Source organism: Culex pipiens, chromosome 1, assembly GCF_016801865.2.
Source record: "Culex pipiens pallens isolate TS chromosome 1, TS_CPP_V2, whole genome shotgun sequence".
Classification (NCBI taxonomy): domain Eukaryota; kingdom Metazoa; phylum Arthropoda; class Insecta; order Diptera; family Culicidae; genus Culex; species Culex pipiens.
In genome coordinates, this window is record NC_068937.1 from 133,783,735 (window position 1) to 133,803,025 (window position 19,291).

Sequence of the window (19,291 nt, forward strand, 5' to 3'; positions counted from 1 at the left end):
TCAATATTTTTTTTTTTGAATTAAAATGAAAAAAAGTGATCAGAAATGAATATTGACAAGACAACATTTTTTCGATGGATCAACTATGGTCCCCTTGGAACGAGCTGTCAAGTAGGAGCTTTTCTGCCTTTTCTGTCAAGAAGGACCGCGAGGTTAATTTTTCAAAATTGATTTGAAAATCCATTTTAAACTCTTTGCGGTCGTACAAAGGGTCATTGTACTCAGAAAAATAAGCTTTATCGTTGTAAACAATAATATCAGCAATCTAAGCTTCATTTTAGGACCCAATTCCCGACTTTTTGCCCGACTTTCCCGATTTGCCGACTTGAGTGGCCAGCGTTAATTTTCGGATAGAAGAATTGAAACAGATTTGTTACTAGCAATATATGTTACCTATATATTCAAAAAATAGCAATATTTAAAGCGTTTGTTCATTTCATTTGGAAAATGCCTTCACTAGCATTAAGACAGAGAGCCAACCCACATGATCACATGGTCTTCCTCCCACCCCTCACTTGTACCGCTGCATGAGCATCACCAGCTGCTTGTACACCACTTCCGGCGCGTCGTTGCCCCACAAAAAGTCCACGTGGTTAAAGTTAACATTCGGCACCTGGAACATTCCGATCGCCGTCCGCGTCAGCCGGTTGAACAGGTTGGCCACGTCCTTCGGTCCGGCGAGCCAGTCGTTGCTGGCGTAAAACAGCGCAATCGGGGTCGAGATGTTCTCCAGCTCGTAACTGGGCGGTTTGGCCTGCCCGTAGCGGCGTTCGTTTTCCGCCTCTCCGTAATCGAAGCGCTGAAAGTTGCCGGACTCGTGGATCTCTTGCGCGTAGTGGACGACGGTTTTGGTGGACGTCCCGGCCGGGGTGTGGCCAAAGATGACCGGCATTAGGGTGGCGTTGTACTGCTCCTTGTCGAAGCCACACAGCACAAAAACTGTGTTCTCGCAGATGTACTTTTCCGCCTCGGTCAGCTCGCAGCCGTATTTGGCGAGGTAGCGAATGATCTTGTTCTGCGGCATGAACTCGTTGCCGCCGAAGAATTTTAGGATCATCTGCGAATGAGAAGTTTGAGTGAGTGTGCGGTTGATCATACGTGACGAAATAGATTAATCGGAAATGGTCGGTGTGAGTGATAGAGAGACAGATTAGCGTGAGAGGAGAAGGTCTTCCTATTCCCAACGGATGTTACGCGATGAGCTTTATGTACAGCGATTACGGGTTTGTTATGCTGAACTGCAAAGGACGAGAACTCACCAATAGGCGTAACGAAAGACGCTTCAGGATGTCATTCGCGAGATTATCCCAATTGGGAACATGAAGATTGTCGACCCGATCGATGGGTAGCTTCGGGAACTAGTGAAATGTGGGTGTGGATGATGGTAATGAATTACACAGAGGACAATAATTGCGTGAGATGGACCGATTCTTACCTCAATGTCGTGTGAAAATGGCGCCAACAGTCGAATCGGACTCTTCACGTGACCCATGAAGGCAACCGGAGCCATCGCAAAAACCGCCTGGATCTTCGCGTTGTACTCCGGTCGACTGGCCAGCAGCACAAACGCCATCGTAGTTCCCATCGAGTGGCCAACGTAGAGCAGATTCTTCCTCGTATCGTTCCGTTCCAGCTCCCTCATCGCGTACACAAAATCAATTTCCGCCGGAACATCGTACAGCGCCATCTCGTGCCAGCTAAAGTCCCAGAACGCCGTCTCGTCGCTGTTCATGGACACGTGCTTCCTCGAGTACGTGTTCCCGCGGGCATTCCCCAGCCAAACGTCGTACCCGGCATCGGCCAAAATAAACGCCAGCGCCCTTTCCGGTCCACTCAGCAGCCAATCCGCCGAACTGGACAGCAGACCGTGCTGCAGAAACACCGGCTGGCCCGTTCCCTTGCCGCCCGAACATCCGGCTCTGCCGCACGGAATTCGGTGCAACGTCAGCAGGTAGCCGTCGGCCGTTTTCAACGTGTGCGATTCCGCGCCGTACCCGTGGCGGACGGCAATTTCCGGCTATGTGAGGGAGAGAGGGAGGAAAGAAAAGGTGGTCATTAGAAATGGGAGGATCTAGATAACGCTCAGCGGGGCGTTTTTAAGGTTGTTAAGGCTCCGTTATTTATGGTTGGGTTGACCTTGCATGTGAAATGCGGCGCAAAAGAAGGAAGTCCAGTCGTCGTAAATTGTTTGAAATGGCTAGTGCCAGTGTGTACCACATGCCTAACGATTTGCTTTGCATGCTGGTAAAGAAAAAATCTATATTTTCCATCTGGGGTTGACTTTTCAAGTTTCATGTTCATGTTAAATCATGTTCGTTATTTTTTATTTTTTTTTTTGCATTGACCATTTTTGTTTTTTTTTATATATAGTATCAAAGTTGAGCTTGCGGCCAAATGTGGAAAAAAAATTACGCTTATTCGAATTATTTCATAAGGAAATACAGGGAAATACCACTATCAATTGATTTTTTTTTTCTAATTTCAAGTATTTGTTGGACATTTTTATCTTGCAATTATTCGATAAAAGAAGATAACAACTATCCAATAGTTTTATTCAAAAGTTTATAAGCTCCAACCAATTGAATTGGTTAAAATTCATGCAAATCAACAAAACCCAAAAAAAAAATCAGGTCAGGTAGCTGCCTGATAAGAAAGATAAGAAATTTAAATCCCTCGGTCTGGTCCAAGGTCGAGAAGAACTTTTTGCTGTTGAAGACAACACAATAATAATGAAAATTAATTAACGGCATTTACCTAGTTGTTTACAATTGTGTTTTCGTTATATTTTTAATCCTGAAAATTTATTTGAATTTTTAAAATATATTTAAGTAACAGAGTTTGCAGGCCAAGGATTGATACCTAAGAGCATGCAATGGCATTGACCTTGTTGCGTGCTCTTCGGTTGACGTCCACGTAAGGAACATCCTAGAAGGAGCGCAACTAACTACATTCGTAGTTCTGTTAGATCATCCGAATTATCTTGATCAGAACAGTATAGCTCTGGTTCCTTGCGAGTGTCCTATTTTCTTACCTCCACGTTGGCTTGGTTTTCATGATGACCTAGCTGGTGGCCTGTGGAAACGGATCGTAAACCTTTGACCTCCGCGGGTCAGAGTCGAGACGGCTAAAAGAAAGGGGCGCGACAATGTGGGAAAGGGAAGTTATTTGTGATTGTAGACGGTATTGTTTTGATTCGCAGTATGTTGAGTCAACTGCTGTGGATGTACCTGAGCATCGCAGAACGGGGTTTCTCTTCTCTTCATTCTCAGCTACCACCTATCTTCTATTTTTATTTTGCTCTACTGATTCTCAATTCCTAAAAATATACTTTTCCTTAATGTACTAGTAATATCAAGTCTATTTATCATTTGTCTAATCTTTTTTTTTTTGATTTTATTGCGAATTTATTTATTTGAATAATTCTTTATCTGTCCTATAAATTATCATTACTATAATCTAAGCTTGTTTTGTATCTCTATTTATTAACTATTGTCTAATTTTACATCTAATACATCTAACTTCTCATTTTTTTTCTTTTAAATACGCTCATCATTCTCTTACTATGGATTCTTGATTTTTATAAAATAAATTCTCTTTTACTGTCTATTGTTTTCAATCTTCACCCTTTTTTTAAACAAGTGAGGTTTGAGCCCTTACTCAATTTATGGAATGGTTAAAGGATTAACACAAATATTACTATTGTATTTTTGGTAAACTTTTATAACATGCTTAGGACCAAAAATTGTAACAAAACACCGCGACAGAAGAAATAGCAACAGATTAACACGACTCAACATCAGGCAAGATTTCAGGAGAAAACAATACACTGTAAATAACAATTAGTTTTTGAATTCAAACTAAAAATTAAAATGTTTTTTGCTTTACTGAAAATTGATAGGCACACTATAAATGGTTAGGCGCTTATACTTACATCAAACCCTACGCAATGTACCACCCCCGGCCGAGTTAAAATGCGTAACCGGAAAAGAAGGTGTGCATGCCTGGCACGAACACTCAAAGCGTGTTCTAGCGTGCTGCTCGTACTGACTCAGAGCAAGGGTGAGATGTAGGTGTAAGGGCAGTGCGTGATCGTCGGGAACCTGGTGCATAAGATCGGTCAAGGCCCGTTCTTACACTGAAAATTGCGAATTGCGAATATTTAAATAACAGAGTTTATTTTATTTTTGAAAAAAAACTAATTTGTTAAGAAAGGAATATTCAACAATTTTTCCATCTATTTCAATAAATTAGAATACATGTTGGTCTTTACGAATCAGTTCAAATCCCGAGGTAAAAGGTTCTAAGAGAAAATTAAGGTTCAGTTGTGGTTCAGTTCAACCCAAAATAACCAAAAATTTTGACTTTTTAACTTATATGGAAAACTATCTACTTTCATCAAATCGTATCATTTTTATGCAATGAAAATTTGGCTTAAATTTAAAATTAAGGATAAATAAGCTAAACAAAAAAAGTTTAAACTAAACTATAAAATAAATAAAGGCTATAAAATCACTCGAAAAACGAAATTCTTAATTTGACCTGAGCAAATGTCTGTGTGTGTGGTGGGATGTTGATAAAAAAAAAATTGCACTGGATTATCTCGACACTGGCTGAACCGATTTGGACCGTTTTGGTCTCATTCAATCCGTCTTGGAGTCCCATAAGTCGTTATTGAAAATTATAAAGTTAAGTTAAGTATTTTAAAAGTTATGCTAAAAAAACGATTTTAACAAAAGTTCGGAAAATTGTAAAAAGGGTGGTTTTTGTAAGAAACCCAGTCATGTTATACATTTTTAAAAAGGTATTCAAAAGACCTTTTCATCGAGTTCAAAAAATTGAAAATCTGACAACCCTATCAAAAGTTATAAGCACATAAGTGCCCTGAATTATGACGATCTGACAACTCAATCTGATGGTATGAATAATAAATCAAGTTGATATAACACTGAAAGGTTACCCCTTTTGTACCTATTTTGGATAGCATTACCCTCTAAATGTGAGGAAGGCACCAACCACCTAAAGGTGGATAAAGTAACGTTTTGTATTTATTTTAACATTTTTTTGCAAAAATAATTTATTGCAGTAATACCAATTATTTAAATTTTTTGTCTGTATAGGATTTTAGCCTCTCTTCCTAGGGCTTAAAGTTAAAGCCCCAACAATAAAGCCGCTGTGATCTACACAAAACAGTAACTTTCTCCAAACACAAAGGCAGTAGCCACCAAAAGCGACCAAAATAGATTTATCACAAACAAAAGAGGAGCGAAAAAAAATGACTTGTGGTGGGTGGGTGCACGAGGACAGATATGGTGGTCCGTTTTGGTCAGCAGCAGCAGCTGATGGCCAAAGTCATGACCAGGACAAATAAAACACCGTCGTCGTCTCATAGCGGATAACAAAAAAAAACACGTTACAAAAAAGAGGGAAAGACGTAGCTATTATCCTGTGGTTGAGTCCTGCAAATAATATCACGATAAGCACACAAACTTTGCCCTGGTTTTATAAATACCTACTGACCAGAAAAGTAATGTTCTGGAGTTTTTTTAAAGGTCCAATAAACCAAATTTCCAGTTTTTGCTTTTTGGGTGTTTTTGAAACCGCCTTGAGTCAGGGGATTAAAAAAACCCAAAAAGCAAAATCTGAAAATCTGGTTTATTCGATCATTTTTTAAAAAAATGGTTATTTTTGCAACTCAAATTATTTCTATAAACGTCTGTTTAACTGAAAACAAGATACTTTTTCGTAGAATTATTACGAGGTAAAAACGAAAGAACTAAGCAAAAAGTGCTGAACAATATTGAATTCATTCTTGCAAACAGATGGGACAGTTAAGCTTTTCTGGGCAGTATAGAAAACCACAGTAAAATGGAGACAGTGTTCTAGTTTTTACTATGTCCCATATATTTTTTTTTATTTCGAAATAAATTTTTTTACATAACTCAAAAGAATTTCTAGTTTTTTTTTTTTTTTTTTGAATAGGTCCTATAAACATATGAAAGACAATAGTATACGGGTCATTCCATCTGAAGCGGAACAACATTTGAAAATTACCATCTCCGATTCTGCTCAAATTTGGCAGAGCTGTTTAGACTATCAAAACATGCAAAAATCCCGAATTTCATCCAAATCGGACCACCCCCTCCATTTTTGTACCCTCCCAAAAAATCGATTTTTTGGCGATTTTTGAGCGAAACCGCTATCTTCAAACGACGATAACTCAGGAACCACAAATCTTAGAAATTGGACGTAGAATCCATTTCCGTGATCAAAATTTAGATTAAAATATTTTTTCTACCTGTATTGCGCAATTGAAAATTTTAAATGGCCGTATCTCAAAACAGCCCTATTTATTTTTTTTAAATTTGACCTCACCATCGTATTCCCCGTCCAATTTTACATAAGAATCACTTATCGACAGAAAGGAATATGTTTCGTTCCAGAGATATTGAATTTTAAAGTTTTGAGTATTTGAGATTACCTAAATTAGCTACACTCACCGCATATGCTAGAAGCACTCAGTCGTACTGATCAATAATTACTACCTGGTGTTCTGTAATATGAATTATTTTTATAATTTTATACGATTTTGAGATAATCAATATCTTGAACAATCTATTTTTTGTTTAAGGAATATTTATTGCGTAATTTTTAATGCACTATTTTTCCTGATCACAGTGTCATTGAACCATATTAATAAAAATTTGAACTTTTAATATTTATTTGCAAATGCTACAACGTTTTTACAATCAATTTAAAAAAATATATAATTTTTCTATTGTTTTCATATTTTTCCCAATTCCTCATTCCTTCCCACTTTATCAAATTATTTCTTTTTTTTTTTTTTTAAGCAAGCACAAATGTAGAGCTGGCTGCAGTAGATGAAATAATTCTCATGGGTTCTAGAACTTTTGCCATGTGCGGTAGCGAAATAGTGCCATTCAGCAAAACCCCAAAATCTGACTTACGGTTTGAAAGATTGATTAAATTAAACCGATTTTTAGATTGTTTTCATCTGAATAATTGATGATTTTTCAAACATCCATACACACCAAATTTTTTTTTTTGCTGATATTCAGTAAAGTTTTACTGAATTTTCATGTACTGAAATTTCAGTAAACGATTCAGTAATCTAGATTTTACTGAATTCTCAGTTAACTGATTTTTGTCACTTTGACAGATGATTTACTGAAATTTCAGTAAAATGGTTGTCAAAACAACTGAAATTTCAGCAAAAGAAACGTCAAATTATTTTGCTGAAAATTCAGTAATTTTCTTGTGGCAGTTTGACAGATCATTTGCTGAAGATTCAGCAATCATTGCTGGTATTTCAGTTATCAAAATTTTATTTCGGTTGTCATTAAAATACTGTTATTCATTCATTTATTTCATCAATCGTCCAAACCTAAAAAACAGGTGGTTAGCATCGAGGCATTTGTTATTAACATTTTTCTTACCTTTGTTTCTAAAGATCACAATACAAAAACACATTTGAAAGAGGATTTTCTCTCGGCAGCATCCAAACAATAAGTCAGAAGTGACATTTCAGTTTGACAGATAGCCAGTTACTGATTTTTCAGTAATGTTTTTGTTTATTACCGAATTTCAGTAAATGTGATGATTACTGAATCGCATTCAGTTAATTATTTTACTGAAATTGCAACCCAAAATTTGCTGTGTATACTTCTGATACATGTGGACAGCAGCTGTATCGTCTTCCAAGATTTCGAAATAGTTGAGAAACAAAAAAAATATTGTTTGGACGGTGTCGAAATCAACACCACGGAATTTGATCTTAATCAGATAATAAATCAGATTAATCTTTGTGATTTTCTTACATTTTTCAGTTTTATACTTTCCAGAAATCCTCCTCCTTAATCATGCTTCACGAGAGTTTTATTCATGTTAATTCATAATTTTTAACACGATAATGTATCGTACACTTTTTTTAAGTGTTACTTTCAAGATCAATTGCAATTTCCTGCTAGCTCTGCGGGAATTCCATTCTGCCCTGTATTGCGTGTCGTTCTTGCTCTAGCAGTTATTGATCAGCGCGCCCGAGTGCTTCTAGCATATGCGGCAAATAAAGCAAATACAGGTAATCTCAAATACTTAGAACTTTAAAATTCGATATCTCTGGAACGAAACATATTCCTTTCTGTCGATAAGTGATTCTTATGTAAAATTGGCTGGGGAATACGATGGTGAGGTCAAATTTAAAAAATAAATAGGGCTGTTTTGAGATACAGCCATTTAAATTTTTCAATTGCGCAATACAGGTAGAACAAATAATTTAATCTAAACTTTTGATCACGGAAATGGATTCTACGACCAATTTCCTTCAATATTGAGTCTAAGACCGACCCTCTAAGAGTTGTGGTTCCTGAGTTATCGTCGTTTGAAGATAGGGGTTTCGCTCAAAAATCGCCAAAAAGTCGATTTTTTGTGAGGGTACAAAAATGGAGGGGGTGGTCCGATTTGGATGAAATTTGGGATTTTTCCATGTTTTGATAGTCTCAACAGCTCTGCCAAATTTGAGCAGAATCGGAGATGGTAATTTTTAAATTTGCATTTTTTCTTGCACACTTCAGGTGGAATGACTCTAAATTTTAGTCTGCGCTCGAAAACTTGCGTTTGCTAATGGGACTGCTATACGAACATGGGCAGCTAACCACAGCTTTAAAAAACGCTCTAATGCGATCTACAGCAAGAAACGAGTTCAAAACAGGATGTCCTTTGGTGGGCATAAATTCTCCACTATAATACGAGTCCTCGGAGCGTGGGGAACTGTGGCATCCACGCCACGGACATAAACTGTAACAGTACAATGGAAGCCGTCTGTGGGGCCAATTATGGGCGGCGGACGTGACCATCGGATAGTTTTACGAGCTAACTTCGTGTGTCAATTGGGTGAGTGTTATAAAAAATGCTTCTAAGCCATGTTTATTTTTTTTTATCAACTTAAATAGTCTTATTTATTTAAAAGTAATTGATTGAAGTTATAGCGTTCTTTGTATTTATATTTGTTTATATTTTTTATCTGCAATTCAAAGAGTCAGAAGAAATTTACATTTTCTTATGAAACATTATTTTCCCACAAACAACTGTGCTGTAACAGTCCACCATAATGCCTAGTTAATTTTAAATGCAAATTATCGATTCAGCTGTTCATAGGGGTGGTCGATGGCAGTTCCGAAGATGTTCTTGCTATTATGTCTGGCGGTCTTATAGGGAACACGCCATCTCCACCCTCTCGCGTTTTTCCCTAAGGGGTGGATATCATGTTTCTGCATTCGTGCAAGAAACTATTTTATTATGAAGGTGGCAGCTAGCTAGCGTAGAGGTTGTTTTTATTCTGAATTTTTAAAGGGCAGCTTTTTTAATTTAATAAAAGCAAGAAATGCGATTCTTCCGTGCCTTCCATCTAATTGGCGTGATTTATTCAAGGTTATGTCAACAATTTGTGGAATGACTGGCAGCTCTAACGGCCACGTGGGAGCTGATTTTTTTTCAGTCTGAGGGGGAAGACATGCATAAAATTAAGTGGTTTTAATCTGCATCGCCTTGCGATATGTTAATTTAAATTGCAAATTTGTGTTAACGGGGTTTCGTGAGAATATGTAAACCATTTAAAACATCCGTTGAAAAACGTCATACGACTACGAAATATGTGTGTTTTTCTAGTTGGAAGCTGACAAACTTTGCTGAAGTTTTCTTTCATTGAAAAAATCTGCTGTGCAAATTTAAGTAAATTTTACTGTTTTCAGTACTCATGCTAATTATGTGTGCAGGACTAATGGAGAACCAAACTGTCCCAAACTTCCAAAAAAGTGTCCTCGTAGTTTACGGATTGGTCAATGAAAGTAGTTCATTCTGACCCAGACTATAATTCTAAAGAGTAAGCTTATCACACTGGAACAGTCGTTACCGGATGGGTCAACAAACAGAACCATTACAGTCGATGCAATGAATGTGTGTTGCGTCATGTAGACATGTTTAATATAATGCCTTCGTTATCATTATCTAAGGATTAGTCACCGGTGTCATAGTGTAATCTGCGGTTATTCAATGGGTCACAGCTAAGTATGATTAAAGATGAGAATGAATCATTAAAAAACAAAGCTGTTGTGAGTAGATTAACAAAAATTAAAATTAAATTGATTTATTCCAGATATTCTACCAGATTTTCGACCCGATTTATCTCACTTTACGCATAATCAAGCTAAGACAAATGTAACAAGTATGTCTACACTGCATTACAATCTGCATGGCTGACAGCGAAATTATGGTAAAGTATAGTTTGTATCAGACTTGGATTCTGCTGATATGGCTTATCACAGCCCCACCTAGTCACGACGTTCTAGCAGGATTCTAGCAGAGTTCTCACAGAGCTGGATATTCTTACAGTATTCTAGCAAAAATGTTCCACCGTTCTAGCAGGATTCTGGCAGAACCAGCTCTGCTAGAATATTTCGTGACTGGGCAGTGGTGACATTGTAGATTAGACACTTAAATTTAACAGATCATTTCAAGGAGACTTCTTTTATTTGTAATTATGTCCCCCTCGCGGGGGTGCCAAAAATTGCCATAGCGGACGGTATTTCACGTCCTCAAGGCGGGGTATTGGTATTAGTTTTCAACTAGCAATAATCGCACCTCGGATGTACCTCATTGGTTACGATATCGCCACTGCGCAAAGCTAACGAGTCAACGGTCGACCGGCAGCAGTACTCCGCGCCAGGACGTTCTCCGTTAGCAATACACAGCCGGCGATGATGGAGTGTGGTGTGGAGGGGGCAAAAAAGGCAGAGAATATCAGCTGCCGAACGCATCTTCTTCTTTTCGGCAGTCAACGCGTGCTGAATGGACGAAAATGCTACCCTCTTTTTTGTCGGCGACGCCAGGCTTACCATTGGCATCGCCAGAAAAGTACGGGTTTCGTCAATAAGACTGGAAGCTGTATTTGACAGAGGTATCTTGGTAGGATATTTTAATAATTTAAATCAAACTTGTGCATTCATAGAATATAAAACGCAATACAAATTAACTAAGTGCAAAAAGTATACTCAAGTAGAACTATAGATGAAGAGAGATATCTGAATAACTTATTATGTAAAACAAGCCATGTAGAGCAAAAAGCTTGAATATCTGTCATTCGTCGATTCTGTCACCTCTGTCAGATCCGTCATCTAAATCAATCCCGAATTTCCTGAGATTCACAAGAGGATTTAGTCTGTGGCGTATCTTAGAAGAAATAGCTCTATTAGACTAAATTGGTCAATGTGAGAACAACGCTGCGTTCATAATTTTAGAAACCAAACAGCTGAATACACTGTAAAATTAACATTGATTAAACAAAGAAACACACTGCTAGGTAGCTGGGCAAATTTCTTTTCTCCGTCTCACACGCACCGCCAAAAACTCAGAGCTTTGTTTATCCTCCTCACGGAGATTGCTAGTCGGCCTACCCAGCGTTGCGAGGGCCATGCGTAGAGGTTCCGTTCCGAACGAGAGTGTGGAAAAATCAGACAAGTGGATATTGGATTTCGCCAAGAAGGTGTGCCCGGACTCGGTGCCGACACAACCATCATTCGACGTTGTTGATGGGAGCGATTCTAATCCTCCCTTCTCGATGGTAGAGCTCTCCATAGCACTATTGACGGGCAACAACACTGCTCCTGGTCCGGACAAGATCAAGTTCAGCTTGCTGAAGAATCTTCCGGACGTCGCCAAGCAGCGTCTGTTGAATCTGTTCAACACGTTGGTGGAGCAGAACATAATTCCACACGAATGGCGACAGGTCCGGGTGGTTGCCATTCAAAAGCCCGGTAAGCCGGCGTCCGACCACAACTCGTATCGTCCAATCAGCTTGCTGTCGTGTCTACGCAAGTTGCTGGAGAAGATGATCCTCGACCGCCTCGAACCATGGATGGAACGAGAGCACTTGCTGTCTGACACGCAGTATGGCTTCCGGAGAGGCAAGGGAACAAGCGACTGTCTAGCCTTGCTGGCCACAGGGATCGACATAGCCCGTGGTAAAAAACAGCAAATGGCTTCTGTCTTCCTAGACATCAAGGGTGCATTCGATTCAGTCTCCATCGATGTGTTGGGAGTAAAGCTGCGGCGGAGCGGTCTCAATCCGACGATGTGCAACTTCCTCATCAACCTGTTGTCAGAAAAACACATGCACTTTGTGCAAGGTGATCTGGCAATCACCCGGATAAGTTACATGGGTTTGGCACAAGGCTCACGCCTTAGCCCATCCATGTATAACTTCTACGTCAGCGACATCGATGATTGCTTGACCGGAGACTGCACCCTTATACAGTACGCAGATGACGCAGTGGTTTCAATCGCTGCCAAGAAGGAAGTCGATCTGCTAGAACCCTTGCAAGATACCCTGAACAACTTGGCCCATTGGGCAGTTGGAAAGGGTATTGAATTCTCTCCGGAGAAGACGGAACTGGTCGTTTTTACGGGGAAGCATGAACCGCCGCAGCTCAATCTTTCTCTCTCGGGAAAGACTATCGAGCAGTCGGACCACTTCATGTACATGGGAACCATCTTTGATCAGAAGGGAACATGGGGGAAGCACATTAACTACCTGAAGCAAAAGTGCCTGCAAAGAACTAATTTTCTGCGCAGCGTCTCTGGCAACCGGTGGGGTGCTCATCCTTCTGACCTGCTTCGACTGTACAAGACAACGATACTCTCGGTGCTGGAATATGGCAGTTTCTGCTTCCAGTCAGCTGCGAAATCACGCTTGTTGGTTCTCCAGCGGATACAGTACCGAAGTCTTCGCATTGTCTTGGGATGCATGCACTCAACTCACAACATGACCCTCGAGGTCTTGGCGGGAGTGTTGCCTCTGCGAACTCGTTACTACGAACTGTCTTACCGGTTCCTGATCCGGTGTGATTACAGGAATAAACTGGTAATTGACAACTTTGAAACGTTGCTGAACCTTCACGTTGAGTCTCGGCGCATGCTTCTATATTATGACTTTATGTCATCGTGGGAGTGGAGCCCGAGCACAACGGTACAGCGCACGCCTCCGTTAACCAGCAGCACCCTGATTGGCTTCGACACGTCCATGAAAGCCGATACTCGCGGTATCCCAAACCATCTTCTGCGGGGAGTTGTACCGTCGATCTTCGCATCAAAGTACAACCATGTTCCTCCAAACAACAGATTCTTCACCGATGGCTCCAAGCTCGACGGCTGTACGGGCTTCGGTGTTTATCATGAATCTTATCAGCTGTTCTTTAAGCTGAAGGACCCGAGTTCGGTTTATGTCGCAGAGTTAGCCGCGGTTTACTGCGCACTGCGAATCATCGAGACCATGCCACCTGACCACTACTTCATCTTCACCGATAGCTTTAGCTCTGTTGAGGCTATCCGGACTCTGAAGCCGACCAGGGAGTCTACGTTTTTCCTCACGGAAATACGCAAGACTTTAAACAACCTGGCGGCTCAGTCCTTCAGCATCACGGTGGTATGGGTCCGCGCTCATTGCTCGATTCCGGGTAATGAGAAAGCGGACTTGCTCGCCAAGAAGGGTGCTGAGAGTGGAAACATTTTTGAAAGGCCAATTAGCCTACAAGAATGCTACGGTTTTCCGAGGCAGCGTGCGCTTCTGGATTGGCAAAATCAATGGGACGACGACACCAAAGGACGTTGGATGTATTCCATACGACCTAAGGTGCAAAGAAAAGCCTGGTTCAAGGGAATGGACTTGACGCGTGGATTCATCAGAACGATGTCCCGCCTTATGTCGAACCATTACTCGTCCAAGGCTCATCTTTACCGTATCAACATGAGTGATACAAACTTATGCGACTGTGGGCAGGGTTATCAGGACATCGACCATCTCGTATGGGCGTGTCCAGATCACCAGGCTCACAGAATTAAGTTGAAAGATACCCTCAGGGCCCGAGGAAGACCACCAGAAATCCCGATGCGAGACGCGCTATCTCAGCTAGACCTTGATGTTCTCTATCCTATCTATCAGTTCCTCTCAGATTCCAAAATATCTATTTAGTTTTCTTCCAGTTAGTTTCTCTTCAGTTAGTTTTCCTCTATTTAGTATAACTCGCCTTCACACAAAGCCGTCGTTTCTGGTTTGCACCGGAAGCAAAGCAAGATCGCCCCAGCAGCTGGACACCGAGTTGCGGCTGAGGACAAAACGCAAAGGCCAGAAGAGCCAACCAAGACCCCTACACAATCCCCCTTCCCTTCCCACGCCTTGTCTTTAACATCAATCCCTTCCCTACTAACCCCGAGTAGGCCGCGGGTAATCGGCTCCCCTCCCACTAACATTTACACACAAGATCCTCTGTAATTATTAAGTTTTTTGTAATTACAAAAGCCGACTCGGTCCTAACCAGGTCCCAGTACCGAAAAGGACCTAATAAAAATAATTTTATGAGAAAAAAAAAAAAAAATAACCAGGTTAAGACAAATGTACCAAGTGTGTCTATACTGCAGGACAATTGTCCTTTTTTGTCTGAGACCAATACCCGTTAGCTGACATGGCCAATTAAAGTTTGTATCAGACTTGGATTTTGCTGACTTGTGGACTTCCTTATATTGTAATTATGTCCCCCTCGCGGGGGTGCCAAAAATTGCCATAGCGGACGGTATTTCACGTCCTCAAGGCGGGGTATTGGTATTAGTTTTCAACTAGCAATAATCGCACCTCGGATGTACCTCATTGGTTACGATATCGCCACTGCGCAAAGCTAACGAGTCTACGGTCGACCGGCAGCAGTACTCCGCGCCAGGACGTTCTCCGTTAGCAATACACAGCCGGCGAAGTGGAGGGGGCAAAAAAGGCAGAAAATATCAGCTGCAGACGACGGTCGCTGGGTAACCACCGCGTAGCAGGCCACATCTTTTTCTTTTCGGCAGTCAACGCGTGCCGAATGGACGAAAAAGCTACCCTCTTTTCGTCGGCGACGCCAGGCTTACCTTTGGCATCGCCAGAAAAGTACGGGTTTCGTCAATAATACTGGAAGCTGTTTTAGACAGAAGCAAGGTAGTATATATTAATAAATAAGATCAAAAATGTGCTGTCCTAGGGTATTAAACTCGATACAATTTAACTTAGTGCAACAAGTACACTCAAGCAGAACTATGGATGAAGAAGGAGATCTGAATTAGATTTTACACCGACTCAACTGTGCACTGTTTACATGGACAGTGCACACCAACTGTCAAAGGACGTCACGGTGTAAAACCTAATAGCTTACTTTGTAAAACAAGCCGCGTTGAGCACAAAGCATAAATATCTGTCATCTGTCAATATTGTCACCTCTGTCAGGTCTGAATCAATCAGAATCTCCTGATATTCCATAAGGATATAGACTATTGCGTATCTTACAACAAATAGCTCTATTGGACTAAATTGATCAATGTAAGAACAACGCTAGAGTTCATAATTTTATAAACTATACAGCTGAATAGACTGTAAAATTTACATTGATTAAACAAAGAAATATCTCCACACTGCTAGGTAGCCTAGGGGTTAATCACTTCGAGTATACTGCATACGCGTATCATACGCACATAATATTCTCATTGTCTGCATACCGTATTGACGATATAGACCCCATATTCGTCATATTTGAGGTCATATGTACCCAAATATCAGCGTGAATATCATACGCGCGCAATACTCGCGCAGTATTCCTTGGCTGCATACCGTATCGACTCCAATATTGGCTTCATATTGGTGCAATATCAGAAGTGAATTGCCCTTTGTAGGTAGCTGTGCAAATTTCTTTTCCCCGTTTCACACGCACCGCCAAATTCTCAGAGCTTTGTTTATCCTCCTCATGGAGATTGCCAGTCGGCCTGCCCTCCTTCTACGATTTGCCGGTAATGCCTTCTCACTCTAACTAAGTAACTACTGTATAATGTAGCATGGAGACATCCCTTAGATCTAGTTGGATTTTTTTTGAAATCAGAGGGCTAAAAACCCACTTTTTACGAAACAGTACAAATGTTTTAGAACTTACCGTGCTCAAGTCGGTGTCCGGATTGTACGGAATGGAGACGGCTCGCGGTTTCAGCCAGGTAAACGGATTCCAGAACGGTGTACTCTCGGTGGTCGTGGTCGTGGTAGTCGTCACCGTCGGCGTAGACGGACCAAAACCGGTCGCCGAAGCAGACGTCGTCTGGTCTCGCAGAATCGAACTGGTTGCCGCCTCGGCCTGTTGTGCTCCCAGGTCCAGGTAGTTCTGGGCCGTCGCCGCCGTCGAGATCAGCTGGCTGATGATGTTATCGAAGATGCTGTTACTTTCGCCGGCAGCCGGCGAGGTTGCTGCGATCGCGTGCGTTTCAGCAGCCAAAAGCAGAAGGGAAAAGGCCGAAAGTAGGCCGAACGATGACGTACCCAAGGTCATGGTTACTGGACGGGGCGCGCACACCGGCCGCGCCAAGACTTGTTTTCGTTGGGTCTCTTTCACTCGCCTTTTTTTTTTTGCTGTGGCGTTGGCGCGAAGTTTCAAGTGGTTTACCAGTCACTTTTCTGTTATGGTAAAGAAAGAAGCATCAGTTTCGTGTTTCCGTAAATAACGGGATCAACCGGCAAATTGTCAATCTGGGCTAGGGGGTCATTGTTCTTTTTGAGACGTTTTTTTTTCAATGAACGTCAAAGTAGGCGACAGGCAATCATGCAACGGTCAATAGGACATTCATGAGTCAGTTGTTTACAGCTATTCAATTGTGAAATGTGATAAAGGCTTTCTCAAAGCCGGAAGCATTCGTGCTATTCGTTATCAATTCGTGTTAACGTCATTCGTCATTATGGTAATCCAACCAGACACATCACAACTAGATTTGTGATTATTTTGAGCTCACTCTTTGACCTCAGAAAACGACGATACACTACAAAGAGACAATTATGATGACTAATGACGTTTTCTCACGTTTCACTCTAGTGTCTGCAGCTCGAGCTTTGCCCTTTTGCCATGTAAAGAACGTCACAGGAATTTAGGTTACTCTCCGAAGCGCGCTTTCAACTTTCTACGCGCAAAATAAAACCTAACTTAATGCACCACAAACCGGGCACAGAGATCAAAATGTCACTCCAGCTGTCATAATCAACAGCAAAAGTGTCATTTGAACCTGCAAAAGTGCGCCTTTTCACGAAAAAACCTTGACGATCTAACTTTTTCCCTCGTCCAGATGGTGCACACTTTTGGGAAGTTATTCCCGGGGCAACAGGTAGGCGGCCTGCAACTCCCAAAATTAGCAAATTATCCCAAACACACTCCCACTGCCCGCACGAGATCGGAACTGGGGGCACGCGATTTTTGCACAAACTTGTCCTTTGGTATACAGACACCACTGTAACTGAAATCGTGACTGAACGCGTCCGGAGCGGACCGACAACTGAATGGATTCAGTGGAGAAATGTCCCGTTTATTTACCCACACGACGCTCCGGGAGAAAGAGAGCGACGGCGCCAGAGAGAGTGAGACTTGCACCACGAGACATCTCTGGATTGTTTTCTTTCGTTGGGAGGTCTGAACTCGTTAGTGGGTGTGGGTGGGTTTTGGCGTTCAGCAGGGGCAAAAATGTGCAATATGAGAGAATTTATGTATTGTTTCATTGGAAACCTGGATCGAAAACGGTTTAGTTTCTAAATGGCTCTTGCTTTTTTTTTATTTACACCAAATAAGTCCTAATGCCAGATTAAATCAATGGAACATAAGGCTTTGGTTTGGTCTGTGAAGAAAACCTTATTCTTTACTTTTTACACCGCTATTTAGCAGTCGTCTTTTTCTTAACTATACTAACAGAAGCAGTAAATCTAGAGTTGTTTAAAAAGTCTTATACAATGAGATATACAATGTTCTTCTTTCTTCAAAACCAGTTGAACTCTTTTTCCATGCATTCTGTTGAACGCCATGCACCAATGGTTTAGATTTTTTCGAGTTTCCTTCAAATCTAGCAAAACAGTTTAAATGGGTTAATGACAGTTTGTAAACAAAGAGTGTGTATCCTGCTCACGTCATGAGCGGGGGAAAACTCCACATTTCTTCCTCCCTTGTAGGCTCAGAACTGTATTGTTGTTTGAATATTCATGCTCAAACTCAATCCATTTCATTAAATCATCGGTACGGTTAACTTCACGCTGTTGGCCTGGCCGTTTAGAACATAACGGTGTTGGGACGTAATCGGCCCATCATTCTCCAGCAGGACACTTCCTAAAGGATGCCTGCAATCGGGAAATTAAAAGTGAGAGTGTGTGCAACATGGAGCTAAACTTACTGTCAAGTTGCTGTGAAGATTACCATGGAACTTTGAAAAGTTTAACCCCATGTTGCACGCACACACTCTCACTTTTAATTTCTCGATAAGTTAGAATATGAAAAGCGTCATTTGAAGAAATGAGAGAAAATCGTAACGTAAGACACTAAAAATAATGGTAACAATTATCAGGAAGTGATGACAGATTTTGTGTCAGGTTCACATTTTTTATGTAACATAACTGATAATAGAGGAAACCTACCGAAATTTCAATATTTTACGGTCATCTTAACATATCTGTGAGTAATGAATTAAGTTCATTTTTTTTACAATTAGTTAAGGGACCGGGATGTGCGCGTACGCACGTCCCGGCTACCAAAAATTACACATACGAGTTATCCACATGAGGGATAATCGCAGGGGTCAGCCTAACCGAAGTGCAATGGAAAGGCCTCGCCCTGGGGGAACCGCCTTTGTGATCACGGTAACCCCTATGCCAGGTAAGTATGCTTTGGCAGTGCTCGCAGCAGCCTTTTGTCCGTCGCCAATCAGGGTGCGCTAGCGATTGCCGGCCGGCATCTCTACAGCGTAAGCAGGCAAAAACGAACGTCGACGATGCTGATTTCGTTGCCATGGGAGATGCATAGCTTGAAAAGGTAAACAGAGAGTTGGGGGAAAACACTGAGAGAGGTTGAGAGCGCCGGCGTCGAAACTCGAAGGGGCGAAAACTCCGCGCTACTGCATTACCGACTATGCTGAAAGCATTTTGAAATGACAGTTGCTGACGGTGTCGCAATAGAGGGGTTTATAAATAAACCGTCTACTTTACCGACATCTGTAGAAAATTGATTGATTGTACACATCAGTAGTGCACAAGAACGATCATGGTTCAATTGTGGTAGTATTATTATAAAAAGCGTTTTTCTCAATATTTTCTATTTCTACTATTAATAGAACTTTTTGACTTCTCCCCCGATTATTATGGAGGGAGACCAATGTCTTGTGTCTAATATCTTGATATACTCATCGATAGAGG

At 41.2% G+C, this 19,291-nt stretch overlaps 1 protein-coding gene and 3 non-coding genes across 11 annotated transcripts; all 4 read right to left on the minus strand.

Moving 5' to 3' along the window:
* Positions 1–385: 385 nt before the first annotated feature.
* Positions 386–17,391, minus strand: LOC120432028 (lipase 3-like). 8 transcript variants are annotated; one of them, XM_039597177.2, is made up of 4 exons: positions 17,172–17,391; positions 16,017–16,528; positions 1,436–2,017; positions 386–1,057 (listed from the first exon to the last, which is right to left on the minus strand). In XM_039597177.2, exons 2-4 carry the CDS (start codon positions 16,401–16,403, stop codon positions 512–514), a joined length of 1,515 nt encoding a protein of 504 aa, XP_039453111.1. In that variant the 5' UTR covers positions 16,404–16,528; positions 17,172–17,391; the 3' UTR covers positions 386–511. The 8 variants fall into 8 exon arrangements, with proteins under 8 accessions (XP_039453111.1, XP_039453109.1, XP_052562665.1 ...); XM_039597175.2 differs by having other exon boundaries at positions 17,158–17,391; XM_052706705.1 differs by having other exon boundaries at positions 17,128–17,391.
* On the minus strand, positions 10,558–10,698 carry LOC120432149 (U4 spliceosomal RNA). Its single transcript, XR_005608028.1, has one exon. It is a non-coding gene; the product is annotated as a U4 spliceosomal RNA (small nuclear RNA).
* Positions 14,600–14,740, minus strand: LOC120432150 (U4 spliceosomal RNA). Its single transcript, XR_005608029.1, has one exon. It is a non-coding gene; the product is annotated as a U4 spliceosomal RNA (small nuclear RNA).
* Positions 17,392–18,599: 1,208 nt separating the features above from the next.
* On the minus strand, positions 18,600–18,763 carry LOC120432147 (U1 spliceosomal RNA). The gene has a single exon (XR_005608026.1). It is a non-coding gene; the product is annotated as a U1 spliceosomal RNA (small nuclear RNA).
* Between the last annotated feature and the right edge of the window lie 528 nt (positions 18,764–19,291).